Genomic DNA, 19,886 nt, shown 5'->3' on the forward strand with positions numbered 1-19,886 from the left:
TAGATAATAACACTATAGTTTCTTTGATTTCAGAGAAACAATGTAGTAAACTATTCAGAAAGGTGCTTTTAGTACTGATGTGTTGCCCACTATACAATGAAAAAATTACATGTTTGAATAAGAAATCAAGTTAACAACAGTTAACAGCAGTTAACAGCATACAAGAGCAATAGTATTGTCAATAACAATTTGTCATTACTTGTCTGTAGCATGTTTTACTGAGGCAAAGTTAACAGTGTAGCCAATACTATGAGTTTGATAAAAGCATATTTGTGCTGCTAAGTTAGACGTTTTACACACTGATCTAAAGTTTGTTCAAGAATATCTTAATGCCATCTATTCTAAACAGAGCTACTGGAATACTGATGGAAAAAATACCAATTATCTTGTTCTCTCACTCAAGTAATTCTGTAAAAGAGCAGCAAGCACTGGATATACATCGAATCAGTATGTTACTGTCTAGATGAACAGTCCTTTTTACAGCATAGTTGTGAGCCCTTGCCTGACCATGCAGCACCATATAGCCTCACAAATTCAGTTAGACTAAAGAGAACGGTAGACCCCAAGGGAATGGTAAAATACAGGTGGCTACAAGTACCATATAGGGAGGGGTAACAAAAATGTATATGTGCAAGGTGTTTATTCCAGATCGTTTGACTGTGGGAAGTTTAATTGTATTCAGAGGCTACTGCATATGCCGTTCTGAGCTTCGGTAATTGTTACAGCTGGATCTAAGCAATGCTATATTTAAATTAAAATCATTAAATAGATCCATCCCCCATATATTTGTAACAAGGTGCTCTCATCAACATGCTTAATTCCTTTTCTTTAATGCAAATAAGCTAAACTGCTATCAACAGTTCCCTACTAGTGTGCACTCATGCATTCCAGGAGGGTGGATTCCTTTAACTATATTAATCAGTATAAAATGGAATATTTCTGAGTGTAGAGAAAGACAGACTGATCAGCTGTGTATTTCTGTGCTTTGACTGAAAGATCCCTTGGCTCAAGGCAGTTGACAGCTCAATAAGTTCCTTTAGATTGTAAATGTCTCAGAAGATGCCCATCTTGCCTGGGCTGACGGTGTAAAAGCCCCATTGAAAGCAGGGGTTATCTTTTCCTATAGTGAAGCTGGGTTTGTGTATTCAGTCAAGAGAAGAAAAGATTGATAAGATTTACAATCGAGTGTAACAATATGTGGAGTTCAATCTTTGTCATCACAAAAGACCAACAGAAATTGATTGGGAACAGTCAGCTCTTTCACAAAGGTTTTGCACTGTGATTGTATTTCAGCAAATAAAGAATTGCATGACCTTCCCTTACAGGGTACAAGAGGTTTGATCAGTTACCTAGAAGGAAACCAGGGTGCCAAAAGAAATAACGTAAAAAACAAAGTCAATAATTAAAAAGTCTAAAATCAAGATAAGACTACAGGTGGAAAAAAACAGGAGCATACTAGTCACATGTGGCATTTCTTGAAGCATAAAGCCGAGGTGGAACACTTAAAAGCCTGTTTCAGGGACAGGTGAAACAGTGATGGCAGTTAGCATGTTTAGCAGTGTTACTGGAGTTGGGTTCTTTAATCATTGAGTTAATTATCAAGGAGAGTTTCTACTGAACTCGTATGCTGCACTTATCCAGACAGTATTATTCTTCACAAAAGCTACTTTAAAAAATACCCAGGTAGGTAGTATTTCAAGGAAACACCTGAAGTTAGTGACACAACTTCATGTGGAAGTAGAACTCATTCTATGGTATAATGGCTCTAGTACAAATACAGATGCACTCCCATTATTTCAAAAGCCAATCTGTACAGTTACATATATGCCCAGTAGCTGACTTACTCAATATAAAAAATACTGATAAAAAGATTTTCCCCAAATCTTTATCAAGATTGGCTTTTTAAGTCCTGAGTCTCCTATATTTTTCCTTTGCAAATGGCTTCCTTTTTAGCAAGGAAGCAATCTGCCTGCTTAGCCAGGATTTAAAAAAGTAAATTTGGAAATACTTAAATAACATAAAATCCTTAATTATTACATTTTTTTCCCCTGAGAAATCACCTCCTTTTTACAGAAAACATATGATGATGAAGAACAATTTGTTCTGTGAAAGTCTGAGAAAGTGCAGTTCATTAGCTAATGTTTTCTGCATACTATCCAGAACGGTCCAGACACTCACTTGCTTCTGCGTTATTTTTGTTCTGTCTTTAAGTGTCCTTTTTTTCTGATGCGCTCGGTACCACTGGGCTGGAACACTGTATCTCTAGAAAAGCCTGTTGTTGTACATACATGCGATGGCCTCAGGACTGCCAATACAGGACTCACACAGCTGAGCCCTTTCTCATGACTTCCAGCTGCTAGACCTTTATCTCTTGTACATGCAGCACATCAGTCCTCTTTTATGCTGTGAACTGTCATGTGAGGTGTAGCTGGACAACTTGTTTTACAGCCTGGGCAGGTGCCGTGCGATGATCTTCAGGCTCACAGGAACAGCACTTGCAGGATCAATCCCAGCTGTGGTTTTGACATACAGCCCCTGCTTTATCATGTGGGCTAGGATGACCTTTTCCCATCATATGAATTGATTTGTCACCAGGGGGAAAGGAGACAGTGGGAGAAATATGTATGTGTTGGAGAGAGGTATTGGAGATAATGGTAATAGATGCATGCAGCAATAGTCTTTCCTTCCTGGAAATATACCTTTGATGAATACGTTCAGAAGAAAATTTAATTTGGGATGTCATCCTGAATACAGATTGCATTAATAACAAGGGCCCATTTTACAGTAGTTGAAAAGAAAGTGTTTGCCATCAGACGTAGCAACTGCGGTTCTCAAAGTGTTAGCAGAGCCCACACGTAGTGGCAAAGTGCTTTGTGAATGAACGGTTGATCGCAGGCTGTATTTCTTGAGGAAGCAATTTGAAAATGCCAAATAGGAGAGGATACATAGAAATACTACAATTAAATATGAAACAAGGATTGGAAGAAGTGTTAATATACCAGATTTTCTAATACAACTGGCTCAAAGGAACAAGAAATTGACCAGGCAAACTGTTGGTGTAGTCAGAAATACCACTTTTTTTTTCCCCAAAATTGGCATCCTTTCAGATGCCATTCCATGAGGTGTGGTGAGCCAACAAAACAGACAAAAGAGGCAGGTCCTGTCCCACCTTTCCAAGTTTCCACTGACCCCTGCCTTCCATTCACACTAATTAATGTGCTGTCTCTGGCACTCCTCAGACCCATCTGTGAGTTAGTTTCCTGCCAGACTGTATTAAAATCCTTCACAGATTCCTGCCATAGCAGTGAAATACGTTGGCTGATGGAAGAGCCTGAGGAGCACAGCGCCAGAAAGGAGCAAGGATCAGGTGTGGAAAAGGGTGAGGGTGCGGGAGGAATGGAGCAGGAAGGATGAGGAGCAAAACTTCCCCCTTTTGGCTGCAGTGATGCATCTCGGCTGGAGCTGTACCTGCAATTGCATAGCCACTCCCTTAGATCCAGTAGCATAGGATCTGAAATGCTGACATTTTCAAAAGACATTTTCATTTTTCTTTTCGACATAGTTCTTTTCTCTTTGGAAATTGTGTACGACTTAATAAAAGTCAATCAAATAAGATGTAAGTGAAAACCAAAGAGAGGTATTTCATTTGAAGTTGAACTGAATGCATTGTTTTCAGTATTCTTATTTTACCCAGAAACTTTTGCATTGGTCCCATAGTATTTTGAAACCTTTTCTGTTTGGCTAGAAAACAACCAAAATGCTTAGCTTCATCTATGTAATTGTCTTAATTAATGCCAATAAGATTTAATGTAAATTTACTTAAATGGTTTTAAGCATAAACTGCAGTACTGACAGGTGGAGTAAAAAAAAAAAAAAAGGAAGAGAAGAATTCATTTGAGAGGGAGAGAGAGAGAAAGGAGGAGGAAGAAATAGAAAAAAAAATAATTTAGATCATGAATGTGACTGTCTAGCTTAGAAGCAAGGATCTGGGCATAGTTCATTTCCAGTCCCTGTTCCAGTTTTAGGATAAATGCTGGTTAAAATTGGGATTAGAACCCTGCTCTCCCTTTCCCCAAGTGAGTTCCTTAACACTGCAAATATTCAGTCATACTATTATTTACTCAAAGTAAACTGTAAACAAGAGCAACTAGAAAGCCTTAACCCCTTCAGAACAGCTGACAGCTTGCTGCCTAGCACTCCGAGAGGTGTCGATTTAAATTCAGATTTCAGGCCCGTATTCGACTGGAGATCTGCAGCACTTTCAAACTTCCAGGTCCCAGCTGAATGTCCTGTCCAGGTTTGTCTTTCTGTTGAGGTGTGACCCAAGCGTAGGCCCATATGCTGCTTCTGCAGGAGCCAAGGAGACTGTGACAGGTCCTGGATCAAGAAATCATGATACCACAGCATTCATCAGCAAGGCTGTCATAATGCAACCCAGGTAGCTCTGTTACCCCTCTCTCTATAAACAAGAGCAACAGTGCCTTATCTGGCAGACATCAGGATAAATAGATTGATTGTGATATACTTGGATACTATGGCAATAGCCGTTAGATTAGCATTTTAAACAAGCAGTGTAGTAGGACAGATGGAAGTAAAGCCACAAGACTACAGAGTGCCATGGAAATGAAAAGATGAAAAGAAAGGTCTGTTACCAAAAAGATTTGTTTTTTCCTATGTGCTTTTCTGCTTGAAGTTTGATTAACTGTGGAAGATGTAGATTTTTTTAATTGTTATTATTTTTATTTTTTAACCAGTCTGACTACATTAGGAGTTAAAGAAATGTCTGAGATGAAACTTAGGTAAGAAAGTGTTCAGGAGCAAGACTAAAGCTACTACAAAACGTATCCAGCAAATTTTAGCCTTGTCTAAAACACAAAATATATAAAGCCCCAATAATACTCAGGTAACGTGTATTACAATCTTCCTGCATTTAATATGACTACAAATAATGGTTCATAAAAGTGCTGTGTCATTTGGACCATTTGGTAATCTTCTATGCGCTCAGGTGACAAACCTCATATACTGAGCTAGAATGCAAAGACGTATAAGCAGAAACAGTAAATAAGGTAAGGATTTTATTTTTGAGGAGTGGAAAACCAAGCAAACTTACAGAAAATGAACATAGCCAAAACCTTCTTACCCTGTCACTAAGCATGAAGCATACTACACACTATTAGTGTTAATAACATAATCCATAGGTAACAACAAAAGTATTTCTTCAGAAGGCATTGCTACTTGCTTTTTGCCTGAATTTAAGTTGTTGATACAGTTGCATATGTGTGAAGGCTGATGAACTCATTCAAAACCACTAGCATGTAATCCAGAGCTCAAACACAGTATTTTTCAATGAATGTTGGAGAATTTGCCTTCAGTCTCCCTTCAGGAGGTTGTAGCTGCCCTTTTCCACATAATATCCTCCCCTTCCTTAGAGGATCTGTTGTAGTATTTTTAATGCTTGTATAAAATCAAAGCAATCAACGGGATAAGGTTCCATGCAAAAGCAAGCTGTCATTTGTTCAATTTTGGCCACAACATGTAATGATCATTTGTGGCTAGTTCATTCTGAAATATTATAATTTAACTGTGGATTCAAAATACTTGCCTTCCTCTTTCTGCCTTATTTCATACAGTTTGGAGTGTCTTGCTTATTAATCAAAACCAAGATTTCATAATTTTTTATTTAATCTTTTATGCAGAAACAAAGGGAAATACAGATAAAGGAAAGTAATGTATGGAAAGAACTGATTCAGCTCATCAGAATTCTGAATTTACTTTGCATGAGATCCAAAAACATTTTCCATCTTTTCATACCCAAGTTCTTAATGAGGCAGTTTTGTCAAAGTGAAATTTCAAAAATAGAATGTTCCAGTACGGTATCTTTTAAATCTGTCTACTCTTTGTGTATGCTAAACTCATCAACTGCTTTTCTAAAATAGCTACTGTTTTGCAGCAAATGAAGCACAGACAATTGAATGTGTCAACACCACTCATGTGGAGTCACACTAAGATTCATTTATTTTTGTTAGGCACCCATACTAGTAGTGAATCAACTGAACTGCATTTGTAGTCATGCCACATCTATTGCATACCTCTCCGAAAGACCTTGGTTCTGCTCTTAGGTTGTTTGTTGGAAGGTTGTCAGTAAGGACTGCAGTGGCCCAGAAGAATTGGTACTGGGGAGCGTTGGGCTTCTCATTATCCCTGCAAAAGTTGTAAAAGATTACCTTTGGCCGGCACCATTTTCAAGTTCTTGGTAGTGGAAGTCCTTGTTTAACGTACTGTCCTTCAAGAAGGTCCTACTCTGTAAGACTAGAAGAACTGCAGCTAAATATCAAGTGTATCTTTTTTAGGGTGATACAGAGAATTAACACTCATGGTAGGACCAGCTCAAAGAATGATGGACAACCACAAAAAGTAATCCTTTGTACACGATTTTCAGGACTTCCACTGCTCTTAATTGACAGGTTCAAACCCTTGGTACCAAGCTGTGAGTATACTTCAGTTTGGGACCTCCCTGCTCGGCACTTCTTGAATTTTGTCTGGGAAAGTCTGGACAGAAGTATGTCTAATGCAGCACAAACACACAGTGTCAACATGCCATGCACAGAGACCTACAGAATGTTCATCTCCAAAGGCTCATAGAGAAAGAAACATTTTTTCTTCAACTGAGCTGCAAAACAACATCTGAAATCTCAAATGATAGAGGCTGGATAGATCTGCTTTGTGCATTAAATAACTAGAAGATACGGTTTTATTGTACCCTTGTTCCTGGGCAGGATGGTGGGGAGGGAAGAACTTTGGCTTTTATAGCCTGACCAGCGTATGAGAGAGAAAAAGAAGAGCTGAAAGGCATCTGGATCGGAGAGGACTTACATGGTTATCTCTATCACGGAGCTGTCAAAATTATACCATATAAGCTCAGTAAGCTTCAGTCTTCCAGATGCTGTTGTTTCTGAGAATATACATGAGGTTGCATCCATAACATATGGTGCCATTTCAAAAGTTGCACCACAACAGGTAGCTGAGTAGGAGGAGGCAGTGAGAGAAAGAGGCTGTAGGCAAGGATGTCTGCATGGGCCACGTTTCTTTAGGAGTTTTCCACATGCCTGTCATTGCTGCAAATGCACATATGGCAAATAGGCATGAGCTATGTTGTGATGTAGTTTGTCACCAAGTGGAAGAGTTAACAGCTTCTCTCATTTTGTAATCTCACAGGCAGACATGGGGAGTCTCTTCTAAATAGCCAAATCTGACCTTGCAAACATGCATGCAGCACAAGGAGTACTGCATTTTTACCCTAAGCGAAGCACATGATTTCCCTCCCACAAATGGTTAGGACAGTTGCCGAAGCTGGGCTCCTATTCCTGCCGGGGGGTTATAAACCCATAAAGTTCTCAGGAGGCCTCTGGCAAGGAGGGTGTTGCAAGGATGACTCATGGACATGGCAGCATGGTCTGTGAAGGCGTACAGATAGTTTGCTAGTCTTACATAGCTAAAATGCAATGCATATTCTGTCTTTTCCCCCAGATACTTGCCTAAGGGAAGGCATTGTTTGGAGAGATCATCTCTTGTACCTTCTTCTTTTAGAGTGATGAATATTGTGCTGTATCAGTGTATATAGAGAAAACATGTTTATACTATCCTTTAAATTATAGATCAATACAGACTATTAAGGCTCATTAGAAAGTAATCATGTATAATAGACTGACTTTAAAGATTGAAAAAGCTTCATATTTTACTGTCTCAAAACTTAGTTTCCCAACTCTTTATAGACTGGCATCAGTAAGCTCAAGGTAGAAGTCTGTTTCCTATTATTGAACCACTGAGCCAGCTAGTCTCTTGACCTTACTTGGATTTGCACCAGTGGCATAGAAATAAAATGTTCTGAATTCCATTAATGATTCATTAAGCCAGCGTTTCATGACTTCAGCTGGATCTGTACCAATGGCATACAGTCGAATAGCTGTGTCCCACTGCTGATCCAGCTAGCCAACCAAGTCAAAATAGAAAATAATAAGTGTTAAGAAATTAAAGTTGAGGAGCCACTGCAAAACCAAACCAAACCAAACCAAATCCAGTGAAGCCCAAAAACATAAAACCACACCTGTCTGACAATAAAATGATAGAAATCATTGAATCATAGAACGGCTTGGGTTCCAAACCAGTTCCAACCCCCCTGCCCTGGACAGGGATGTCACCCACTAGACCAGGTTGCTCAAAGCCCCATCCAACCTGGCCTTAAGCACTTCCAGGGCTGGGGCATCCACAGCTTCTCTGGGCATCTGTAATCAACAGAACAAAATGGCATCTTCCCTTAATCATACTGGTCTCTGTTTTTGTTTCACGATTTCTGTACGTAACAAAAGTGTTTGTCTTGTACAATCAAACCGTTTCAACCAAACAAGTCATCAAAATATGCCACCCTATAGTGTTTGTGATAAAATAAGAAAGCCTGCTGTGTCAGCCAGTAGACATGGAACAAACGTGGCTGAAAGAGAGCCTAATGAAAGGGCAGTGCTTTGGTAATGGGCAGAGATTGATAATTAACAACTGGCAGACAAAGCAATGTGAAATATTTCCAGAGAGGTTACCAAGTTGCGCTATAGTTGACCAGGGCAAAATGTGACCAGCAGCTGCATATTGACTTTTGTGAGTAAAACTTGTTTTTTCTCTGGACAGTCAACATGAACTCTGGTATGGACTAGCACATTTCCTAGAATATCTGCCTACCTGTAGTAAAAAGGTTTCTTTCTCATGCAAACTCGTTTCCTTATTCAGATGAAAACTTGACTGCAGAAAATCAGCCTGTTTACAAGCTTCTCTTGAGCTATTATGGATCTGCCATTATATTAACAGTCCAATTTACAAGGACTTTCATACCACAATAATAAAAACCACTCATATTGATTTCAGCTTCTCCTTGGCTCAGTCTTGTGAAACATTTGTAAACTTATACCATCTCATTGCCTTAATACAATCTCCTACTACGTTTCCATACAAAAATATCCCACACAAATCCCACAGAAAGTACTAAAGCTAACGTTGTCAGTGAAGTCTTAATCCCGCCCCTCTTCCTTACTGTCCACAAGAGCAAAAAATCAATCAGCTACACTGTGAGTTGGTCTGTACGAACTCTATAGTGTTTTTAGTGTAGGGTGTGAGAATCCTCTGCAGGAAGCTACGAAACGTCACGCTTCTTGCTTGTACTTCAGATAATTTCAGATATATTAGAGAAGAAATTGTTTTGCTTTGTCTATATCAGAATATTCAACGCACAGCGACGGAGCCCATGAGGAACCATGAGGTATGAGCACCAGCGATGCAGCGTATCTTCAGTAACCGTGCTGTTTTGGGTTCGGGCTTACACCCACCCACATATGTTGTATTACACCATTGCATAACATAACCAGGGAGCTCTGAAGCCTGCATTCCCGGTGTGTATGGCTGCACGTGCTGCGACTGCCGGGCCCGTGTCACCGTGCGGGTACCGCGTGTTGATGTGCTGTGCTACTGGGGGACGTTCCCTGAGACACAGGGTTTGCCCTCGGGCCTTTGGTTGTGCATTGGTGGTCCGTCTGAGGAAATGGTATGGTAAAGAGGGAATTCCTGAGGCGGTTTGTGTGAATTAGAGGCGGTTTGCGCGAATTAGGGGTGGTTTGTGCAAATTAGGGGTGGTTTGTGCAAATTAGAGGTGGTTTGTGCAAATTAGAGGTGCTTTCAGTGATTGCCTTTTAGTGCACAGTCAAGAGGTGACTGGTCGGGTCTGCTATGGTAAAGTTGGTGCTGAAGTCACACCAAGAATAGCTGAAAATGCAAGAGTTGGCTACAGCCAGAGGGCTTCACCTCTGACAGCGGGCTGTCGCCTGCCGTTGGTAATGTGACTGACTAACTGCAGAGCACATCAGGGTACCTATCCGCGCACAACGAGCGCGGACGCTGGCTCGCAGGCAGCCAGCCGAGGTTTGCAGTGGACAGGGGCTGCCTGACCCCAGTTCCAGCCCCAGCGGGGCCGGGTGCTGCCGGTGCCGGCTGCCCCTCGCCGCCGCCCCTCACACCGCGGGCGGGCGCTGCCGCCACGGCCCCTCCCCTCCCCTCCCCTCCCTGCCCCGCCCCTCCCCGCCGCGCTCGGCGCTCGATTGCTGCCGCCTGGGCGCCGCTCCCTTCCTCCCCCCTCCCTCCCCCTGCCCCTGCCCCTGCCCCTGCCGCGCGCGCGGGGCCGGCGCTCGCCCCGCCCCTCGCGCCTCGGCCCCGCCCCGCCCCCTCTCTGCGCTCGCGCCGGTGCCGCGCGCGCGCCCCCTCCCCCCGGCGGCCGCCCGCCCGCCCGTCAGTGCGGTGGCTGCGCCGGGCAACATGGCGGCCGAGGGGATGGTCCTGACCAACCACGACCACCAGATCCGCGTCGGCGTCCTCACAGGTAGCGCCAACGGCACCGCGCCCGGGGGGGGCGGCCGCGGCTCCGGGGAGGGGGGGGGGGCCGCCCGCCGCGGCGGCGGCGCTGCGCACGGGAGCCGAGGCCTCGGGGCGGCGCGGCCGGGCGCTGCGGGCCGGGGGCGGCCCCGCCTGCGGGAGGAGGCTCCCCCCGCGCGGCGCGGGGGAGGGCGGCCGGGGGGAGCCGGGCCTGCCCCGGCCTGGGCGAGCCGCCCGCCGAGGGGAGCCGCGGGGCCGGGAGCCGCGGGCGCTGTCCCGGAGCCCGGTGCTGAAGCGGCGGGAGCTCCGCAGGGCGGCCCCGCGGGGACCCGGCCCGGCCGCGGGCACGGCCGGGGCTGGGAGGGCGGCCGGGAGCCGGTGCCTCCTGCCCTCGGGGCCGGCGCCGCCGCCGCTACGCGCGGCTGCGAAAGTTGCGGCGGCACCGCTGGGCCGCGGGGGGAGCTCCGCGGCGCGCCCGCCCCGCTGGGCGCCGGGCAGGGGGCTGTAGGGCTTCACCCGGCGCGGCTCCCACAATGCACCGCCGGTACGGCCGGCACTCAGGGCGGCGAGCCCCGCGGGGGGGGCCGCGCAGCGCGGACGGGTCTTCGTCCTGTGCCGGGTGTCCGCTCTGCGCGCTGTTAGGCTCTCACACCTTCGTGGCCGGAATCCGGAATGCCGTTGAGAAGAGCCCGTGGCCTGACGGTGGCTTTCCTCGTCTTGAAGGAAAAATAAGAGGCGAATGACCAGAGCGGTTTTAGCCCCGTTCCCCCTAATGCCAGTGCTTTGAACTGAATGCCGAAGAATGCTGCCGATAATTATTTTCCTGTTATGATGGGGACACTTTGGTTTCGACCGATTTCACTAGCCTCTTTTTGTCTAATCAGTGTATATTTGTAAGCATTAAATCAAATTTTATATAAACATGTTACTTGGGTATTATATCCTTGGCCAAACTAAATTGCTTTCCATTCTGACATTCCTTTTAACCCCTGGAAGAGAATATTTGTACACTGAGGGCTTGGACCACCTAGTTTCTGCTGTTTCCAGCTGTGGAAGAGCAGCGAACTTCAGAGTTCACTCTTCTGATTTTTTTTTTTTTTGTCTCATAAAAATGAACTAATAGTTGCTTCTTGGCTGGTGGATGATAGAGTAAGTGTATGAATGGGTAGATTTAGTATGAACACTGAATTTTTGGTTTCATCGTTTAGAAGAGTGCAGTGGTCAGAAATTAGGTAATTAACATACCATGGCTTATTTAGCTTTTCCAGTTAAGATCATAGCCATATGATTGTTTTGTTACCAGTATGTGTACGTGTGGGTTTGTCATCGCAGGCGTAGAGGTCTGCGTTCCCGTCAGACCTGCTATACTCATAGTATAGAATGTAGTGTTATTGCACCGCCTTGTAGTACTCAGGGAGAATTTCAATTTACTTAGGAGTAGCCCCTTTGAATTAATTTGGAATGTATGCTTTTATTTGGGGGTCTTGTTAGCCTTGCCTGTTGTTGAGATTGAGGCACATGGCTCTAGGGTGTATTGGTAAAAGAAAGGGAATGTTTGTCTTGTAGCTTAGAGTTCACTGCATTAAAAAGTAAGTCTGGGTAAGTTATTGTTGTAAGTGTTGCTTAGTTGACCTTTGTGTGTGTTTGTGCATTGCTACTTTCCTAGCTGGAAAGAAATTTCTGTTTCTTCACCTGGGACAAATTAAGGTAGAGAAATAGAAAAAGTAGAAATAATTTGTTTATTATTGCATAGCCAGAGCAATGTGTTTTGGTCAAACATAAAATTGTGCAGAATGCAGCACCTTGTTCTTTTTGTTTGTTAATTTTACATGTCAACATCTCTTATATCTGGGCTGTCTTTTAGTCAAGAGTCAGCGAGGAGGAGAATGGGGCTCATAATTAAGATATTGTCTCAATGTGAAAGAGCTGTCTTCCTGCAATCTGGGGATGTACCTTAGCGTATGCAATATCTGCTGACTTGCAGGTGTCATTCATGTTTGTTTCCGAGTCTCTATATAGAAAGTTGTAGAGTTGAGTCTGTTTGCTGAAACAGGAGGAAATACTAACAATGACAGGTTACAAAACTGTGAAACTTGTTGTAAACTAGAGCATTGTGTGCTATGTGAGCAGGAAATCTCACCAATTTGTCAGTAGAAGATTGAGTGCTAATCATTTCAAGACATTTTGCAACTCATAAAAAGAATGAACCCATAAAAATGCCGTGTTCAGTGTTAGTGTTTAAGGACTGGTTCAGATGGGAGAGGCTGCTCGCTTAAGTTCCAAACCTCGGTTTTCTTTCTGCTACCATTGATGTGCAGTGCAGGTGCATGAACTAACAATGAACTCCAGCATGGTGTTGTCAAAAGGTTACTACCCTCGTGGTAAAATACATTTTAAAAGGACCCGAATGTTACCCGTCAGATCGGTAAACTTTTCTGATGGAGAGTGAGCTAGTGAGATGTGCTGATGATGGCCTAAGCTTGGGCATTTAGCACTCCAGATATCTTCCTTTAAAACAAGAAACACAGGGAAACAAGAAGAATGGTGTAAGTAAACAGGTGAAAAAGAGGAAAAATACGTTGGTTAAAAAAAAAAAAAGTGTTGGTGAAGGTTGCACGATATGCATACTCTCTCTGCAGTCTTGCACACCAGCGCATCCGTAGTAAAATACAGCTCCTGTTCTGGCAAAACTCTGGGCGCGTGTTGCGAGCCTGTCGTGTTCACAAAACCTCTCATAAAGAGTTTGTTAATGAGTTACCATTGGTGTCAGGATATTGAACCTGGATCAGTAAATACAGCGTTTTTCTAGCCAACATCAGCATTACAAATGGAAGAATGCATGCAGTGCCTGGGCTTGAATCGATGTTAGGTCGCCCTTCGGTGATGGTGACGTTGGTAAAAGATACATCGCCTGTGACCTCCGTTGTGTGGGGCGCTGAGCAGACCCTCGGCCACCCAGAGGGATCTAAATGGTGTCGCCTTAGCCAGGTGGAGAAGAGACTCTGTCTCTCTGGTTGCTCTTTTATTTTGTCCTTTTTCCTTTCCAACCCCATTTTCTTCTTTACCTCTCTTCTTGTTTTCTGTCCAGTAAGCATCTAGTGTGTATTGTTGCATGGCAATGGCAGTGACCAGCAGATGGTTACAAGCAAATGCTTTTTCCAGAATATTGCTGATTTAAAAAATGGTCAGATAAGGGGTTGGCTAATAAAACTTCCCTCGGTGTTTGTCTCATCTGCAGGAAGTAGTCATCACCGGACGCAAACAGCATTTTCTGTTGCTGCTCCTCTTTTTGTGTTGTTTCTTACTTGTTTTACCAAAAAGAAAGTATCTCAGAGCCATTTACTTTTTCAGGATAGCTTTACCATCTGTAATATTGCTGAAAAGGTGGTGATATACAGCTTTTCGCCTTTATGAGACTTTTTTTCCCCTATAATAATTAAAGTGAGTAAGGGGTTTTGGCGAAATGCAACATGATTTCTTCTTCAGATACTTATTCTTCCTTTTTTTCACTAAGTAAAGATTAAAATGTTTTGAATGGCAGTTGTTGCCGTGGGCCGATGCAGCAAAGCAGGCAAAGGTTGCCGAATGCCTAAACTCCGACCTTGGTTGGCCCCTTAATGCTGCGATGTGAAAGATGACATTAGCGTCGTGAAGTGCCTGCGCCCGTTTAGCTGGTTGAAGTAGCACAGCACACACGCTGGGTCTGAACTCGTTCCTTGGAAGCAGGCACGCTTCTCGGGTAGTCGGAGCTTGGTCTGCTCGACAACACCTTCCAGACAAAGAGGTGGAGTGGATGTGAAGTTCAGTGATGCAAAAAAACGATTGTAAAACTCATCATTGAGAAAAGTGGGCACCAGTATGGTTCGGGTGTCAGTATCTGTTAGATGCTGTTTTAGAAACATACACGGTTGGTCTTCCAACCAAAAGCTAATTTGCCTGTCTTCTACTTTCTGAGATAACTTCTCATGACTTTTCCTGGAAGGCTCCTCCTCTTGCAGGCTGCAAGGTCTTTTCTCAGTGGTGGTGTCGTTCGTGTTTTTGACGTGCTTGGGGTGAGCTTTCCCACAGAGGTCGAGGTGGGAGCGTAAGGGCTGATGTTAAGTTTGTTGGGAGATGCTGTCAGATCGCCTTAACTGTCTAAATTGAAGTTGGTTTGGATTTTGCCTGTGATCTGCCTTCCCCTCAGTAAGTGCGTCTTAGTGGACACTCATCTTCAAAGCGTAGATTCAAGTCAGTGCTTTTCCTGGGAGCCTGAGTTTTCTCCCAGAAGGTTAGCTGACCAGATGACTTAAGGAAGTTCAGAGGAGCTGTACTTCCACTGGGAGCAGGGGAACCTTCCAGCCTGAGCAGCCCCGATACTCCTCTTCCTGAGCGTGAGGCTCTCGTGCTGTTGACTTTATCCATAGTAACTGAGAGACCTCTCTGCCATTTGTAGCTCCAAGTCTTCACAAAGGCATTTCTTCCTGAGTTTTGATATGGCTGTGATGAAAACCTTTTATGTTTATTGACGGTGGTCCATACAAATGTCCAGTTTCCTTCTTATAATTTCACGATGCTGAATAGAGGAAGTAAGTCCTGGATCTATCTTTTTTCTGATTTTTAATGTGCACTGTGGAAAAATATTGGTGACTGGACTCTTGCTGATAAAGCAGACTTTTACCTACGGTTTAATTTGCCTGCTATGATAGTTTTCTTTTGAACTGAAGGAAGAGAAGACACTGAAGTTAAAAATATGCAAGACAAGAAATTATTTCCCTGTTATACATGGATGCTTATTTAATACCTACTAACGTAAGCAACAGCCAGTAATTTGGAGGTTTGTGTGCTTACAGAGCAGGGGTGAGAAGTCGTGTCTAGTCAGTGTTCCTTGGTTTGGAGTTTCCTTATCCCGATGCACAGTGGAAAGACTCCCATCTTACCCACGCTCCGTGCCTCTAGTTCATATTTGGCAGTCCAGAGCTTACCCATAACGTTTACTTGCCTTGCCGTATATTTGTCCCCTTTTCTTGTAAAGATGGAAAATTTCCTGCGTGTGTTTACCCTCAAAATTAGCGATCGCTCTCCAGCGTGGGCTCCGTGAGAGCTAGCTTTGTTCTGGCATAGCCTGGAGTTGGCTGGCTGGTCTCGTTAACTGGTGGTTACACGGCGTGTGATCGGCCGTGCTTTAGAACATCTGGCGTACAAAAGCCTGATACACAGACCCAAATCTCTCCCCTTAATTTTGATTTAGCCATATCTTCTTGTTTGCTTGTAGGCTTTTTTAAAGGAAGAGTGGAGCATATTTGTTGAAAGGTACTTTTATACCATGTTAGAGTTTCACCAATAACTTTCCTAATGTTGCCTCAGATGACCTTTTAGAAAGAAAACGGTGCTGGAATCTGAAAATGTCCATCTTGGAATTTTATTATACTTTAAAAGCAAAAAAGTTTGTTGCAAAGTGTTCTTGTGGAGTGAAAGTTAAGATTTTCACATTGCTTACATTCAAACTGAGAAAGTTTATTTTGAATATAGGAGAAAGAATTTTTTTTTTATTATTATTATTATTTTCCTTATTCAGGCAGTTGAAACAGCTTTTACCGACAGGGTTTTACTTTTTTTTTTTCTTTTTTTCCTTTGAGCTAATACAGTTTTTGCAGCCTGCAATTCATGAGGCTGATTCTGTGCAACTGGAGGACATGGTAAATAAAAATGAGAGCAAATTTTAATTTTAGCCCAGAATATTTACAGGGTCTTGAAGTGTAGGTTAAATAAAACAAATAGTTTGCATTCTATTCCTACATGAAGTAGTTGCTACACATGTACGTTCCTACATATAGTATGCAAGTCCTTACGGGTTGGACTGAAATAGCGTTACAGTGGTGCAGCCCTGCTTATGACAGGATTCTTGTTGCAAGGCTAGCAGAATGCCTGAAAAAGCTGCTCTTGGGGAATAGGAGGGTAACAATCATATGGGAAGTGAGAAGGAAGGACTTTGTATGTGGAGTGGTTTTATCTAAAAAAAAAAAAAGTGTTATAGCCTTTTAGTTTTTTAGCTTTTTTTTAAATTGTGAAACAATTGAGAATACGAAGTTGAAGTTTGCAGGGAGCAGTAATTGCATAAAAAGCGCTTGGGAAAAATTGGCTTAATTAGGCAGTTTTCTTAGAAAAATCTAATTCTGCAAGTAAGAGATGTGTATGCGATGTGTTTTGTTTACTTGTTTTGCTTCTTGTTTGTTATAAATTTAGCGAAGCTTATTTTATGCCTAACTTAGTCGTCAAGTGGAGAAAATTAGCATAAGCCCTCCAGAATAACGTTCCTCTACGTGCATTTTGCATAATCTTGCAAATCAGGGCTCTATCCTACCATTACAGGGTGGGTGAATGACATTAATGGCATTGCAATTCCTTCGGTAAGGAATGCACTGCGTTGTGTGCTCTAGTACTGTGAGATAAATAGCAAAGCTTCCACTGGCTGACTCTGTGAGTCAGTGAATAGCTGGGTGCTACAAAGTCTGTCGGGGAGCAGCAAAGTGTTCTTGATGTGTGTGATGTATGCCACGATCTGAAAGAACGGACCCAATGTTAATTTAGTTCCATATGCAAGTGTGTTACCTAGACCAGTAATCGTTACGTTTTGTATTTAATAGGACACCTCATTACGTACTTACCCTACAAATTGTAGAAGTAGACCAATATAACAGGATAGTAAGTACTGCATACATATTGAAGACTGACTGCGACTATAGAAATATGTTTCTTAAATGTACCTTTTACATTCCCAATTAAGTTATCGCTTATTATGTAGTAGAGTGAAGAAGCAGAGTGCACACAGGCTTTGAATGATAATAAATTTGGGGCTTTTGAGAACTTAATGTGTGGTTACGAAATTCTTAGTTTTCTTTGCTGTGCTGTATATTGTAGGGAACTTTAATTCTAAGTGGAATATTTTCACTTGACATTTTTTTCTTTTATTTATTTTGTTGGATTTCCTCTGCATTATTTTGTGACTTTCGAGTTGTAAAATTGGAAAGTAGAAATCTAAGTACATGGTGTGGCTTTTCATGGTTGTGTGGGGTTTTTTAATTATGTATTTTTATTTAATTTTAATTTTATTTGATCTGATTTTAAAGCATGTTGTGGGGGCTATAAATTCATACTGAGATCTTGAAGTTGTGCAACTTGCCCCCCTCTTCAGACATTGTTGAGTTTAAAAAATGCCAACTTACAGACAGGCTTTGGGTTGTACAGTCCCAGCTGCTAGCATCTTTAGTAAAGATGCAAGGATCTAGCTAGGGACGGGGCAACCCTGGCTATACGTACAGACTGGGCGACGAGACGCTGGAGAGCAGCCCCACAGAGAGGGATCTGGGGGTTGTGGTTGACAGCAAGTTGAATATGAGCCAGCAGCGTGCCCTGGCAGCCAGGAGGGCCAACCCTATCCTGGGGTGCATCAAGCACGGCATCGCTAGTTGGTCAAGGGAAGTGATTGTCCCGCTTTACTCTGCGCTGGTGCGGCCTCACCTCGAGTACTGTGTGCAGTTCTGGGCAGCACAGTACAAAAAGGACATTAAACTGTTGGAGAGTGTCCAGAGGAGGGCGACGAAGATGGTGAAGGGCCTAGAGGGGAAGATTTGTGAGGAGCAGCTGAGGTCACTGGGCCTGTTCAGCCTGGAGAAGAGGAGGCTGAGGGGGGACCTCACCGCAGTCTACAGCTTCCTCGCGAGGGGGAGTGGAGAGGCAGGTGACCTATTCTCCATTATCACCAGTGACAGGACCCGCAGGAACGGTGTCAAGCTGAGGCAGGGGAGGTTTAGGCTGGACATCAGGAAGAGGTTCTTCACCGAGAGGGTGGTCGCACACTGGAACAGGCTCCCCAGTGAACTAGTCACTGCACCAAGCCTGTCTGAATGTAAGAAGCAACTGGACTGTGCACTTAGTCACATGGTCTAAACTTTTGGGCAGACCTGTGCGGTGCCAGGAGTTGGACTTGATGATCCTTATGGGTCCCTTCCAACTCGGGATATTGTATGATTCTATGATAAAATCGTTGTGATATCTTTGACTTTGGCTGTCCAAGGAAGTATAATGGATAAATAGCAATCGGCACTGCACGTACACCGTTGGTGGAAGGGCAAGGGCTTCTCTTGGTGACTTTTGTTCCTGCCTGTTTGGTTGCTGAGATCAGTGTCTATGTGGTGCTGGTTTTGAGGACCGAGAAGAGCACCATGTCCTGCCTAACAGGATGGAAGGTATTTACTAGGAAGCAAGCTGTTACTCAGAATCGTTTTAGGGGAAGCTGTATGGGTGAAGACCAATATGCATTCTTTAGGAGTTAAAATGAATTGCTGTCAAGTATCCTACAGGCCTGACTCAGAAAGGGAAGGTTCCTAGGACCTCTGCAAATGACAGAGTATGCACAAATTGCCGTTAAAAAATATCTCCCCTCCCCTTTGTCCCTGAGCAAACTGCTGTTCGTACCCTGGGACAGGACATTTAGAAAAGGGTTGACAGCAAGGCCAGAGATAAAGTGTCACAAGTCTGTAAAGCCTTCATCGAGCAGAGAAGACCTCGAGACACCTGAGCGTAGCAATAGTTATGGATCTGGAAAGCCAGTACACCTCTTTTCAGCTATCACTTATCCCTTCCTGAAACAATATTCGTGAGGTTATGCTGGCAGAGCAGCCTGTAAAGAAGATGCTGGTGTCAGGCAGGTATGTATCCTTTTATGTAGGTACTTGCAAGTCTGGTCTTGGGAAAGACTTGGTGGCATTATGTGTTTCTGGAAGAAGAAGAATTCCAGGAATTCGTATAAATATTGGGTAGGATTCCACTGATGTGGTTCTTTCATGTGCTGTAGGGTAGTGGCATGGCAGTGTAGGTGGCTGAGAAGCTAAAGGCTTACTGTATGCTCCCTGTCACAATCTTTGTGTCGGAGAATAACCAGGAGAAAGTGGCAGGATGCCTTAAAGTAAGTACATATCTGGCGACAGAATTGCCTGTTGCTTCCAGAAAGAGCAGAAAAAATGAACATTAAAAGGAAAAGGTATTTCTCACTTCCTCTTTTTTTTAGCTTCGTTTTCCTTTTCAGTTGTCTAAATACTCCAGGGGAGACATTAAATAAGCCTACAGCAAGTGAAGGATCCTCAAAATCGTCTTCCTTGGAAAAATGAGCTTTAAATTAACCATACTGAGGAGCAATGTTTTGAAACATCTTTAAAAGGTAGCGCAGGGACAAAGCGTTTCTGTAGATAACACTCAGAAAACTCCAGAGATGCTGGAAAAATGCAGCAACAGATGCTGGTGCATAACTCCCTCTAGGTAGAACTTCACTATTGTCATTAAGCTCTGATTTCATATGTTAAGAAAATGTAGAGAATGCATTAGAACAAGTGGTATATAAAGGTGGGTTGGGAGGGGGTACTTCCCCCTGTAATCGCCAGATTTTTTCCTACCATCATCACGATGTCCTTGAAGAATTAATTCAGTCTCATACAGTCATT

The 19,886-nt window shown here is 43.4% G+C and overlaps 1 protein-coding gene and 1 long non-coding RNA gene across 7 annotated transcripts in view; one reads left to right on the forward strand and one right to left on the reverse strand.

Moving 5' to 3' along the window:
• Nucleotides 1–7,566: 7,566 nt before the first annotated feature.
• Nucleotides 7,567–10,431, reverse strand: LOC126913320 (uncharacterized). The gene is made up of 3 exons (XR_007708337.1): nt 10,377–10,431; nt 8,233–8,282; nt 7,567–7,603 (listed from the first exon to the last, which is right to left on the reverse strand). It is a non-coding gene; the product is annotated as an uncharacterized LOC126913320 (long non-coding RNA).
• GPHN (gephyrin) overlaps nt 10,228–19,886 on the forward strand; it is a 287,073-nt gene continuing 277,414 nt past the window's right edge. For 3 of the 6 annotated variants that reach the window (XM_035539773.2, XM_035539774.2, XM_035539777.2), the window contains exon 1: nt 10,311–10,414. In XM_035539773.2, the coding sequence (XP_035395666.1) occupies nt 10,351–10,414 (64 nt within the window). In that variant the 5' untranslated portion in view covers nt 10,311–10,350. Of the gene's footprint in view, nt 10,415–19,886 lie in introns of all 6 variants that reach the window. The other 3 variants (XM_035539775.2, XM_035539778.2, XM_035539776.2) reach the window with 3 other exon arrangements.

This window comes from Cygnus atratus, chromosome 5 (genome assembly GCF_013377495.2).
Source record: "Cygnus atratus isolate AKBS03 ecotype Queensland, Australia chromosome 5, CAtr_DNAZoo_HiC_assembly, whole genome shotgun sequence".
NCBI lineage: Eukaryota > Metazoa > Chordata > Aves > Anseriformes > Anatidae > Cygnus > Cygnus atratus.